This window comes from Musa acuminata, chromosome BXJ1-6, assembly GCF_036884655.1.
Source record: "Musa acuminata AAA Group cultivar baxijiao chromosome BXJ1-6, Cavendish_Baxijiao_AAA, whole genome shotgun sequence".
In the NCBI taxonomy this organism is placed as follows: domain Eukaryota; kingdom Viridiplantae; phylum Streptophyta; class Magnoliopsida; order Zingiberales; family Musaceae; genus Musa; species Musa acuminata.
Genome location: NC_088332.1, coordinates 3,416,193 through 3,429,836, shown reverse-complemented (window position 1 = coordinate 3,429,836; position 13,644 = coordinate 3,416,193). Strand labels below are relative to the sequence as shown.

Below are 13,644 nucleotides of genomic sequence, written 5' to 3'. Positions count from 1 at the left end.
AAATTGGGTGAGAACTTATTTTATGTATCCCGACTCTCTAAACGAGGGCGGCAGCGGGTCCCGCTGTGGGTGCGTGGCGACGCAGCCGGAAACCAGCGGGCCCCGCCAGGTCGCAACTCACGGCTGAGGCGAATGGTACGGGATCCGATCCGTTGCCGGTTGCCCATTGGCGCATCGCCTCCCCGCCCTCCGCCACGTGCCGGTCCACCGCCGCCTCTCGTGGGTCGCGTCACATCTGTTACAATGATAACGTACGTAACGGTTCCGTTTTAAATCTAAACCGGCAAAATATGCGCGAGAGTTTTGGTGATTTCATGTGGGAAGTCATACCGCTGATCAATAACTTCAGTCCGATCTGTAACTATTTACATCGGATTAACAAGCGAAATAAGTAAAATCCTCAACGTTACATGATAATTATATGACACCGTTACAAACCAAATAACGGTGTAAGAATCGTGCTGCTACGCGCGAGGTATATCCGTGACCGGATCTTTTCGTCAGAGACCGGAGCTGGAATTCGTGGCGGAGATGGCTCGGGGGGGGGGGTTGCGGGGCCCGATGCTTTGTGTGGACCGGCGGAGAGGAGATGGTTATCGTGTTACCACGCCGTTGAGAGAGGCTCGACGACGCGTGGAGATCTGTGGAGGCACCACGTAGCGCGAACACGAAGTTGGCGCGGAGCAACTCGTGCGGATATGGGACACGAACGAGACGGGTACCGGAAGGGGGCGGAGACACGAGAAAAGTAGGTTGGCACGGCCTAACAGTTGGGCAAGAGGAACCAACTTGAGCTAATGTTGGTGCATGGCCTTGTGATAGCTCTTCTTTCCCATAAGATTTGCTTCACTGCGACTTAACACATTTGGCCACCCAACTAAGAATCGGCTTAATACATCTGTAACTTTATCCACGACGTTATGTAACTGTTTACATCTGATTACCAAGTAAAACAAATAAAATCCACAGATAATTATGTGACTTGCTGTTACAAACCAAATAACAGATGGGTTGTCGCGGCCTAACAGTTAGGTAAGAGGAATCAAATGTCGGTGCATGACCCTGTAATAGCTCCTCCGTTACATGCAGGAATATTTGGTGCCACTCGTTAATTGATATTTGGCACACAATCATACATATAAATTGTCCACATTAAAGTTTTTTTTTCCTTCTAATTTTATGTTTTTTATTTCATTTATAAAATACTGCTAACGTATCATTTCACTGTTAGGATGAAAGTTTTGTACGATGAAAGTGTTGCACTAAAGTTTTGTACGATGAAACTTTATTTCATTTATAAAGTTTTGCACTGAGAGAGAGGGGGGAGGGGGTTTAATTAATACAACGAAAAACGTTCGTCGATTAAAAACAACTTTTTGTATGAAAGTGTTTTCGATTAAAATCATTTCGAAAAGTTTTTCAACTTAAGATGAAACAAAAGTATAGTTAAAGTAAAATAACGGAGGCTGTTTGTAATTAACTTTTACTTCTTTTGAAAAGACGGGCTTAGGAGATAACTCTCAAATTCTCATTATAAATTTAAGTTTTCTTGGTTGTTTTAAGGTTACTATTTGACCATGAATAAAAAAGACACTCACCCACAGGATCGAACTCATGACCACGAGGTTAAGAGTTGCTCTTTCGTACCCCTTATCTTTCTTTGTCTTTTAATTACATTATAATTATTATATATAATAATAATAATTATATATAATAAAATGGTTTATCGCTCAGAATAGTTTTTCAAAAAAGGGGTTTAATAGTTATTTATATATAATAAAATGGGTTTATATATAAATAAATTTTTTTTTCTTCAATTATTGGTTTAACAGTCTATAGAGGTCCATCTAATTTCAATTAAAAGTTGTCCTTCAAATTTTAAAGCATTTAAGCCATTCTTTGATGTTGATGCTTTGATTTTGGAGTCATACCAAAACCAGTATATTGAATGCTAATAGTTGATTTTTTTTTTTTTGACCAATTTTTTACCATAGCTTTAGAATATATTTAAAAACTCAAATGTTAAAAAATTACACAAATGCATCATATTTGGGTGAAAATAAGAAAAATGTGAAGAAAATTCAAAAACAATAAATGCATAAATTTTGAATAAATTTAAAAGTATTAAAATAATTATCAAAATTAGATAAATTATTTTAAAAGTCCATCTATTTGCAATTAAAAGCTATCCCATAAATTTTGAAGTATTTGAATCATTTTTGATGTGGATATCTTGATTTTGAGGTCAAATTAAAATCAGAATATCAAATACTAAAAGTTGACTTCTTGAATTATTTTTTTATGATAGCTTTAGGACATATTTAGAAGCTCAAATATTTAAAAAAAATTACTTAAATACATAATATTTTGGTAAAAATAGGAAAAATATAAAGAAATTCTAAAAGTCACAAATTATACAAAATTCTAAATAAATCAGAAAATATTGAAATAATTCTCTAAATTAGAAAAGTCATTATAATGATCCATCTGGATGTAATGAAAGTTGTTCTAAAGCATTTGGATCATTTTTTTAGGTTCATACTCTGATTTTTAGATGCTTAAATGTTAAAAACTATTCTATAAACACATCATATTTTAGTAAGCTTAAATGTTAAAAGTGACTCCCGTCCCTCGACTGCTCATTCCACCAAATAAGGAAGACACATAACGAGAAAAGAAAGCTTGGGTTTTCTCAGGGACATGTTAGCTACCATGGATCTCCTCTCTGCGAGCTCCTGGAGGTACTTGGACTCCCAGAAGGAGGTGTAGCAGTTGAAGGAGGACTTGTTGCTACCGCGAGAAACCGCTGCCGACAACTCCTGCGCCAGCCGCATGCGGTGGTCTCTCACGCTCGCCTGCACTCTCACTAGCGCTTGCATGCATCGCAACGTCATGTTGGCTTGCTTCCGGACGTTGTGCCCCCTCACCAATGCCTGCAGCGTCACGAGCCCCTTCAAAGCCTGCAGCACCCTCCTCGCCTTCCACTGCACACCCGAACCCAAGCCTCCCTTAGAGCTATCTCTGGATTCCAGAAGAAAAGGAGAGGGAGAGAGTGCGAAGAGTCATATTCCAAATAACCTCGAAGGCAGTTTGGATGACGATGGCGACGTAATGCTCCTTGACGAAGCTAGCAGAAGGCCTGATGAGACAAACCACCTTCGCAACCACTTGCGCTATCGCAGTCGTCGCCTTCGCCATTGCCATCGAGGCCACGGCTAGAGCAAAAGCGTGCCTCTGCTCCGGCGTGACCGCCGGCAGTGGAGGCGTCCTCGCTTGCAGCACTTGTTGGTGCTGCTCCTGCACTGACGACTTGCGCTGCGAGGTCACCGAAGGGAACAAGAAATATTATTATTATTATTAACTTAAATTATATATATTATTATATTAATATTTTATTATAAAATTTAATATATTACTAATTTATTTTAGACTTTAATATCTGTTATAATATCTGTTAATTCAGACTTAAAGGAAGAAACTTATATTTTAATTCTGATCGAGACATTGCGAGCGGCAAGCAACCCGACATCGTTTCACACACACATCACATCACAGTTCAACCCAAAGTATTTTAGGACCACAAAACAACAGCATAAATAGGCATTTGATGCTCTTCACAAACAGGGGTGAAGCAAGCAGGCAATTTAGTTTGTGATGAGGCCTCAACAATCTTCACCAATCATTCCCACTCCATCAGAACATGGTACACATGAGATACATATCTCATTACTGCCTTGCACCACCACATCTCTTACGATCTTCATGTGATATCTATCTCACTGGAGATCTACGGCAAGAACTAAGGTAAGCACATTAATCATTGTGTCAACACCAAATCCAATTAGGTTGGATGTCTTCGAAATTGTAAAGCACTATTTACATGCATGCAGAGAATAGGAGAAAAATGGATGTGTTCAAAGCTCTAGTACTGGCTAAAAGAAAGAAGCAATAACTCAATCTTCCTCCTCTTTGGCTATCTACACCTCTTCTTTATCTCCTCCATCATGTCTTCGCCTTGCAGTTGCTCCTTCATATATACTTCTCGCTGCAGAAGAATATGTGATGACGAACGTAGTTGGTAGCTTTTGCTACTGGATGAACGATGTCCATCGCTACTAGTGGTGGCATTGGAGATGCTATTAATGGCAGTAATAGCGGAGCTAGAATGAGCAGGGGAAGTAGAAGAGATGGGAAGGAAGGAAGGAGACTGGACCTTCTGCATGAAGGGGCTAGGGAGCAAGAAAGATGACGCCGGCAACGGAGGGTCAGAGTAGGAACGGGAGGCAGCGGCAGAGTGGAAGATGCCAAGGCGAGCGCCGGCGCAAGGGGAGGGGGAGGCCGCGAAGGACTGGATGCCGGTGAGTTCTTGCACCATGGCGCGGAAGTTGGAGGCGTCGGTGGTGAGCACCGTCGTCGGGGCACGCCGTGACGCCCTGCACCGCTTCTTGGAGCTCCGTTCCGGCGCAGGTGTCGCAGCAGCGACGTTAGACTGGTCAGGTAGTTGTTGCGCCGGTGATGCACCGACGCCAGCGCCATGGGAGACGGCGGCAGATGGCGGTGAGGAGGAAAACGTTACAGTGGAGGGGAAACTGGTGAAAGGACGGGTGGAGAGCGAGTCGAAGTGGTAGTCACCGTAGTAGTAGGGTGATGGTTGCAAGGTGGCGGCGTCCGAGGTGGCAGTTCTGGAGCGGAAGAAGGCGGACAGAGGAGCGGCGGGAGAACCAAACTCATCGTCGCCACCCCCGGACGGTTGAAGACTGCTACTCTTAGCTGAGTCCATTAAACAAACAAGAAATGGAAGCGATAGAGAGTGAAAGGGATATCAGTGGATCCTTAGAAGACAGCAGCAGAGATGAGCGAGAAGAGTTCTCAGCTTCGTTGCCTTATTGGATGAGCTTTTGGTTGAAAGCCGGCAAGTGTTTGAGAACAACCATGGATCTTTCATGGGGTTTGGAAACGAGAGAGAGAGAGAGAGAGAAGAAAGTGTCAGACTTAGGCTTCCTTCCACGACAAGTATCTCCTAAAAGAATACAAATATTTTTCTCGACAGTGGAAGTATGTACTTATCTCCAAATACGTGCATCGTTTACTTGATTCATCAAATTGTTGGATCAGATACAGTTTGGATATGGGATGACCAACTCTGACCTGAGCATAATTCAATTGTAGTCCAGTGGAACCTTATCTTTTGGAGCATGCAACGTCTTCGGACATACCATATATACGTAGCCATCAATGGAGCCTAACGCACTCCCTCTCTCCATGTCAAGTTAGGTCCATGTCGAAATCCCTTGATTGGCATATCACATTGACCATTCATGGAATGGCGCCCGCTCGAACACCATGTCATGGCATGGATCGTATGATGAGGATAATGCACCACAAACGTACGGTGGTGAGAGACACACACCGGTTGATAAGTCGCATTGACTTGTCACACGGATGGACTTATATCCATATGCTTACGAGCTGCTTGCCTCACAGATGATGTATGTTCTTAAGCTGATGTTGAAAATAAATACTGTTCCTCACAATCCTCACCAAATACCAAAGCAGATGGGGATTTCTAATCTGTTCCGTATGGGGAGATTTAGCATGAAAAATGCTAGTGAATTAGCTTTTCCATATTGGAGTTATTTCTTGCATAGTATGATATATAATTATTTAAAATTCCATCTTTTTTCCTCTAATGTTTTTGGTCTTTACAAAATGTAATCAAAGGGATTTTTTTTTATCCATCCCTTTCTAAATTTGAATTTTCCAAATTAAATTATTTTAATTTATTTCCTAATGTGTGATTTGAAATTCAGAAAATAAATATCTTAGTATGAGCCATTTAAATAAAGATATTAAAAATAAAATAATAATCAATTAAATTATTTTTTGCCTTATGGAGAGGCCCCATTTTCTTTTATTTAGTACGAGCCATTTAAGTAAAGATATTAAAATAAAATAATAATAATTTTTAGTATTTAATTATGATTATTTTTAAAAATATCTTTACCTAAATGATTCATAGTAAATTGAAGCTAAAATATTTATTTTCTAAATTTCAAATCAATAGTTAGCAAATCAATTAAATTAGGAAAAATTGAATTAGAAGGCTGCTGTTCATTACATTATAATACAACATTTCAGAATCCTAAAATATTATATTAAACTGAGTTCAACATGAACTGCAGAAAACTTGTGGCAATTTGGAGAACTCAGCAGTTGCAGTTTAACGCAGTTCAGTTGACCACCGTTGGTCGACGTAGAAAATAAATAAGGTTAATTATATATTATTATCTGTAATTAGTTATTTTGATATCTTGATTTTTATATTTTAAAAATTATAATATAAATTTTATACTTAACAAAGTAAAATATTTTTTTTCTTCATAATATCGATTTTACTGATGAAAATTCTACATATGCTTAATGATAAATCAAAATGAAACAAAATTAATATGTATTCAATAAAAAATTCTGCGATATTTCTATAGCATAGTTTTAACGGTACGAGGAGAAACGAGATTAAATATTTCACTTTGATGAGTATAAGAATCGTAATATAATTTTAAAAAATATAAGAATAGAAAGATTAAGAATAATTAATTATAAGCTAATATCTAATTAGCTCAAAACATATAGATCATGAGGTTTTGATTTCCCTTAAAGAAATCAATTCAAATTAGAGTCATAATCTTCAATGTAAATCTCTTTTATTTCTTTCCTTAGAAAGTGTTTGGGGGAAGAATAAAAGTATTCACATTGTATATGATGATATAGCTTATATAAACAGTGAGGCATGTCTTGAGCACCAAGTCATGTATTTGGCCCCCGAGAGGGAAGAGTCAATGAAATCATATGGCATGCCAACCTGGTCCGAAGCAACGTGATTTTTCGGGTACGGGTCTAACGATACGGGATCCATCCACTAAGCTTTTCGGGTCGGTTTTGGATCTTCCCAATATGTTGTTTATCTTTCATTCGATGCTGATTCTGAATGATCGAGAAACGAATAGTTTACCGTTTACTCTTCTTAGATCGGGTCGGATGCGGATCCTTAACGGGTCCCGTAACAAAATGATCCGTTGACAAAGTGGATCTTGGGCCTCCACCATTGGGTTTCTGGTGGGAGTGCCGACCCATGCGACGCCTTAAGACCCCGGAGAGGCGGAGCGAGCGAGCGAGCGAGAGAGAGAGAGAGAGAGAGCTCGAGCTCTTGCCGAGAAGCTCATATCTTCGCGTCGTCTTCTTCTTCTTCTTTGAGTCATTGTCCTGTTCCCTAGATGGAGGAGCTCTTCTACTGATTTGCCTTCCCGTGTTTCCGCCGGTAGCTTCTCTTTTCAGTTTTGGCTTCTCTCCGGCGACATGATCCGTTCCGCGCTCTGCAGCCTGTCGCTTCGTTCGGCGCTCAACGTCTCCAGTCCTTCTCCCTGGCGACCTCGGTGATTAGTCTGTTTATCTTTTCTTTTTGTCTATCTAACTTTGTTTGATTGGTTGTGCTTGCAATGCCCGACATGTGTTTGCGTTAATTCCTTCGATTTGGTCCAGAAAGAGCACTCAAAAGGTGCTTCTTGGAGATGGGTCGTGAGTCATTGTAAGCTAGAGTCATAAGCCGCCCCTGATTCGAGACTAATAACATGTTATTACCTAATTTCATTGTCGAGTCCATTCAAAGTCACGCACGGGTCAAGAGTCTATATGGGTGATACGAGTTTTCACAGGTGTTGTTGCCTATCACGCTGCTTATATTTACCACGCTATTTGTCCCTGCCAGTGCGGAAATTCATGGGGATGCACTATGTATCATGACCTAGATGTGAAAACCACGTGGGCCAAGCCTGCATAAAGGAGTAATTAGAAGTTCCTCTCTTGGGGTGGATAGAAATACACCAAGTTTTTCTCTTGGCATGGGTAGCAATACATATGATAAGTCCCAATATGGTCCATACACCTCAAAAAGTCATTGCTTTGTATCATTTCTGTTCTGTCTAGGCCAAAGAACTACATGGGCTAAGCCAAAAAAAAAGAAAAAAAGGTGTACACAAAAATCAAAAAGTGCTTGAAGGTCAGTAGTGACTCGTATACTATCTAAGCCATACTATATCCGATGTGGCACTAATTAGGGTATCACATTGATTGCAAGATTATTTAGGTCCAAATCGGGGGAGTTACTCTTTTAATGTGAAACTAGAGGCCTTCAGACAACACGAGACAGTGTTTGAGATTCATCAAGTTCTATGGATCTTTTTTTATTTATTCTACTCCACATCGATTCATGACCATCTACTTTCATATAAAGACAAGTGGTATTTTTTGTCTGACACTTCATGCCATATCTTTATCAAGGTTTATTATATTTAATCAAAGCATTATATTATAGGTATTTTTTGTCTGACACTTCATGCCATATTTTTATCAAGGTTTATTATATTTACTAGAAAACTAAAAGGTAGGTTTATCGTGCATATGTAACCCATCATTTTCCTCTATAAATCTAAAAGGTTTGTCATGGATATGTGTGCACTAAGTTCCAAACTATGCAAGGATGATATAGCAAACTATTGGAGGAAGATATACACTTGCAATTTGCTTTACAATTGTTGGGGTCATCCAATTGGGAATCACAGCTTTGCTTAATTAACATAAATATAACTCATCTTAATCATGAGAGTTTGGAACAAGTAGTTATAATTTCCTACTTTTGGGGTGAGTAGAAATTCGTATACTAGTCAAATCTATCAGGTTGGCCTGATAAGGGAATAATTAAATCGTGGGTGGGCTTTGACGAGGGACATACCGAATTGGGCTGTTACATTATGTCTTAATGCGTCATGTACACCTTGAGAGATTGTTATTATGACATTATATTCTTCTTGATCCAAGCCCAAAAAACCACATGAGCTAGAATTATATGTATCCGAAGTGGAACTAATCATGGTATCACATTGATTGTAACATTATTTAGGTCAAAACTGGAGGAGGTGCTCTTGTGATCATGTGATGTCAAACTAGTGGCCTCCAAGAGAGAAGTGAGACAGCTTTGAAGGTTCTTCACATTCTGCAAGGTCTTCATATATGATCTATTCTACTCCGCCTTGATTCATGATGATCTACTTTGGCAGAACAAAGAACAAAACATCTGGCACTTCATGCCATATTTTTTTCTAGGTCTATCGTACTTTTGTACCCCATTTTTTTCCTTGATATTGCTAAAAGGTTTGTCATGGATATGTGCACCTTGAAGCTATGTAAGGATGACAGAAACAATCGTTGGAGAGATAATCACTTGTGACCTCGTTTACTATTCTTGTGGTTATTCAATTTGGAATCACAGCTTTTCTTAATTAACATAAATGGAACTTGATTAACATTTGAATATCTAAAGAAGGCATTTGTACCATGGTGGCACATGCTACCACGGTTGATGACATTGCCTTCTATGAATGTCTGGTGGAGGCAGTCAACCATGGTGGCATGTCCAACTAAAGTTTTTGGAATGAAGAGACAGGTACCTCCTATCAGAGGTTCCAAGTCAAATGAGGTGAATTTTGAACAAGGTGAACCACGAATGAGAAAATGGTGTTGAAGATGCATCTTATTAAGATGTGGGTATAATTGCATGAAACATGACTGGTTTTGTTGGTTCTAAGATGCAAGATTTACTTCTGGTGACAGATTCTTGTATAAATTGATATTGTTAATGATTTGTTTGGGAGTTTGCTAGTGACTATGCTTTCTTTGCCCAAGAACATCCATATATTAATTACATATTTGAAATTTCTAATTGTGCTCATGTTGCTGTAGGTTTTATCCTTCTCAAAAATTCGAACCTCGGTGCTATACAAATGGATCAAACTTCGGGAATCATAAGCTACCAAAACAAGTTTTAGAAGATGATGAGCCATTGGCTTCTCGGTCATGGATAGCTTATGTTATTGTACGCCGATGGAAAAGTACCAATTTGGTTTATGATGATAGATACTGAAGTCATTTTTTTGTCTCTTTTTGTATATTTAATAGTTATTTTGTGTTGGATGTATCATGATTGAATTGATGTATTGGATTTCTCACAGCCCACCGCGGTACTATTGATCGCTGGAACTGGCCTGTATGTTCATTATAATGATGAAAAGCGAGCAATCTTAAAAGGTAAAAATCTTTTTGTTATTAGGAATCTTTGATATGTTGTTTTCTGCCAAAAAAAATTGCTTGACTGCTTTTCTGATGACAATATTTAAGTTTTGCTATCTGAACATCCATTATAATTGATCAGTTTAAGAGCTGAAACAAATCTAGATGCAAATATAATGACCTTATCTTCTACTTATCTTCCTTCTTGAGCAATATGTATATTATTTCTGAGACATCCAATGGGTTTTATGAAGCAAAATTATTTGGTTTAGATTGTGCAGTTATGCATCTGATAGCTTTAGATTTACAGTCAAATTCCATTGCAACATTTGCAACAACAACAAAAAAAGAAAAAAGAAAAGCAGGCACATTGTTAGGTTATTAAAGATATCATCATATTTAATGAGAATGAATGATTAAATGAGCCATGGCCATAACTTCTTATCAAACACAATATACTGCTTGAATATGGGCAAGAACTATATTGGCTCCAGACAAGTAACCTAATGAATTCTACTGCATCAATCATCACATTTCCATTATTGTTATATCAGAATGATTTTAAGCGATTAGTACTCCCAAATAACTAGACAAGGACCAATACCAAAAGTTAATGCAACACATAATAAAGTATCATTGGCATAACATTTAACTCATTATAAAATGAGCAATATGTATGCTTAAGTTACTATAACTATGTATTCATTGTGCATACTCTTCTTTATTACAAGTTAACACATGATTTATGCAGTCATCCACAGATAATTGGGACCTTGCATCTTGTTGATAGATATAGTAAGACAATGATAAATTTAAAGCAAGGGCTTTAGGAAAAAGTTGGGATCTTGTCTTTATTATATCCCTATTTTTTTCTTTTCAGATATACCAGTGAGATATTTTACCAGTAACTGTCTCATCTACATATTATTGACAGGTTCAGAACAAAGTATTGTTTACGAGAGGAATAATGTCAACAGACCAGCAATTGGAGGGCCCTTCAAACTGTTCGATACTGAAAATAATTCTGTAACTGAATCAACCTTCCAGGGAAATTGGGTACTCATGTATTTTGGGTACACTTCGTCACCTGATGTTGGACCAGAAGAAGTTAAAAAGATGGCTGATGTTATTAAAGTATTAGGTGAAATTTTTTCTTGCATATCTTTTGGTAGCTTTAAAACATTTTTTGAAACAACTTGAGTCAGACTTTTTTATTAGTTGTCTTTTTTATGATAAATATGTCTAATTTTGCCGGAGGTAGGACGTCGCTGATAAGGCCCATGTAGAATGTCTATGTGTTATGTGTTAAGTGTCATTATGGTGAAAATAAACCCCTTCACACATTTCTGTAAAATCATCAGTCAACTTGGATGATTTGTCAGAATGTATGATCTTTTGTTAATTTTTTCCATGTGTACAACCATAAAACAAGAAAATTTTCAGCCTGATCGTCTTGATTTGATAAGGAAAAAAGGGCAGACATTTAACATTTCTTCTATTTGAATGTCCTGAATAAATAATAATGCTGCAGCTGAGCTTTAGCCTAGTGGTTTGTAATTATCATTATCTACAAGTGATCCATATGTGTACTGAAAGATGTTAATTCCTCTCTCTAATAAAGGGTTAAGTGTGCGGGTATTCTAACCAGCTTGTCATGTGACTTTATTTCCTCTTTTTCCTTGTTATATGATATAGCATAGCTGATGATCATTGTTGATAGAAATTTACCTGTAAGCAGAGTCTGAATACAATTTCAAGATTAAACCTGTTTTTATCTCCATTGATCCTCAACGTGACACCTGTGCTCAAGTCAAGGCTTACCTAAAAGGTTAATTGTTTGATCCCTCTTACCTTTTCTCCTCAGATGGTTCTGTGATTTTGCTGTACTCAAGTTCTCACTTCTTTTTCTGTGTGATTTCAGAATTTGATCCAAGAATTATAGGACTAACAGGTCCTGTATCCTCTGTAAGACAGGCGGCACAGGAATATCGTGTATTCTTTAGGAAAGTTGATGAAGAAGGCCAAGATTATCTTGTTGAATCTTCAAACAACATGTAATGCTCCTAAATCTGATAGTTTTAGGTAGGAGTCATGCTGAGTATCATTGACTGCTAAACATGGACATGATGATACAACATCTTGTAATGACAGGTACCTGTTAGATCCCAACACGGAGGTTGTCAGGTTTTTCGGGGTGGAGTATGATGCACGACAATTGGCTGATGCCATAATGATGGAGGTGAACAAGGCATCAAGATGACCAAATAGCTACTATTGTAAGTGTTCTTAAGTGCCATTTCTTTGTCGGCAACACTGAACTTGTTGCAAGTATGCAATGCTTTCTTGGTAGTTTTAGTTTTTTTTCCCTTTATCTCATTAATGTGGATCACTTGGTGCATTGTTTCAGTTGTTTCGGAAAGGATGATCCAAGATTCCAAGTTATGCATTGAAACCGAGTTGAAGCAGCTTCTGACCTTGTGTGGTTGTGGTATTACATAGTTGGCAGAAGCAACTGCCTTTCTCAAGTTACATCCATGCTGATGGCTTACATGCTTTCTTTTTCTCCATGCTCTAGCAAACATTGATTGTTCTTCACATTGCAACATTAGGAGTGAACAATTCCTGAATTCGTGGTTCCCAGCTTGAGTTCAATATAATTAGGGACTAAATGTGCTGAAGCTGATTCTTCACATAATGGATTTCATGCTTCATATGCAGTTATTTTGCGGATGTATACTAGTATGGTGATATTTAATCTAGCAATCTCATTGCTTGATGCAGAGATGGAAATATTGGAGGCAGCAATTCCAAATACAAAGGGTGATAGAAGAGTGACAACTTATATCCCCTCTTATCTTTTGCTGAGAATATTCTCACTTTGTTCTTTGATATTAGTAATCTGCCTTTAATATGAGCAGCTTTGTGCTTCTGTTCTTCTGATGTCCATATACTACACAAGTATTCATTGGAAAATGCCACTGGTGCACATCACAAATTGAACTTATGGTCCTTGATTTGATTCTATCATATACATAACACCAGAGGTCAACTCAACTTGGAGCAGGCATCCAAGGTGGGATCTTGACAAGGGCAGCAGCCAAAGGTGAGATCTTGAATACGAGTAGCTAGCCAAAATTGGCTTTTCATCAAAAGAGTTTGTGGAGAATGGAGAAGATACAAAAAATGGTGATAGATAGAAGACGCAAACAGTAGGAATAGGTGAGTTGGATGCAATGTGTAGCTCAAGTTAGGCTCTAATAATGTGCCAGAAATTTCATGTTGCGGTATGTTTACTAAAACGAAAACCCAAGTGTAGATATGGCCGTAAAGAAGGCATCTTATGTATGCACGAGTCAAAAGATGTCATCATGATGACTACAACTTGAAATCTTTGGCATGCAAACAATGGTGCCTCCATGTGATCTTTATGTCGCGGTTAGGTGGTGGTGGCCAGCATTGGACATCATGTTTGCTAGATTTTGTGTATTTTTCGTTTTGATGGAATTCATGATGTTTGACTGC

General features: G+C 38.3%; 2 protein-coding genes across 4 annotated transcripts; one reads left to right on the top strand and one right to left on the bottom strand.

Annotated features, from left to right (window-relative positions):
• Nucleotides 1–3,973: 3,973 nt before the first annotated feature.
• LOC135677939 (VQ motif-containing protein 22-like) lies at nucleotides 3,974–4,780 on the bottom strand. Its single transcript, XM_065190343.1, has one exon. It carries the CDS (start codon nucleotides 4,778–4,780, stop codon nucleotides 3,974–3,976), a length of 807 nt encoding a protein of 268 aa, XP_065046415.1.
• Nucleotides 4,781–7,128: 2,348 nt separating this feature from the next.
• Nucleotides 7,129–13,149, top strand: LOC103986705 (protein SCO1 homolog 2, mitochondrial). Of its 3 annotated transcripts, XR_010513957.1 has the most exons (9): nucleotides 7,129–7,433; nucleotides 9,796–9,928; nucleotides 10,065–10,140; nucleotides 11,057–11,263; nucleotides 11,861–11,950; nucleotides 12,044–12,176; nucleotides 12,274–12,398; nucleotides 12,530–12,610; nucleotides 12,904–13,149. XR_010513957.1 is itself a non-coding variant. In XM_009404790.3 (8 exons), exons 1-7 carry the CDS (start codon nucleotides 7,357–7,359, stop codon nucleotides 12,380–12,382), a joined length of 825 nt encoding a protein of 274 aa, XP_009403065.2. In that variant the 5' UTR covers nucleotides 7,129–7,356; the 3' UTR covers nucleotides 12,383–12,398; nucleotides 12,530–12,852. The 3 variants fall into 3 exon arrangements, 2 of the variants coding, with proteins under 2 accessions (XP_009403065.2, XP_009403066.2); XM_009404790.3 differs by lacking the exon at nucleotides 12,904–13,149 and having other exon boundaries at nucleotides 12,530–12,852; XM_009404791.3 differs by lacking the exons at nucleotides 7,129–7,433; nucleotides 12,904–13,149 and having other exon boundaries at nucleotides 9,796–9,944; nucleotides 12,530–12,852.
• The last annotated feature ends 495 nt before the right edge of the window (nucleotides 13,150–13,644 follow it).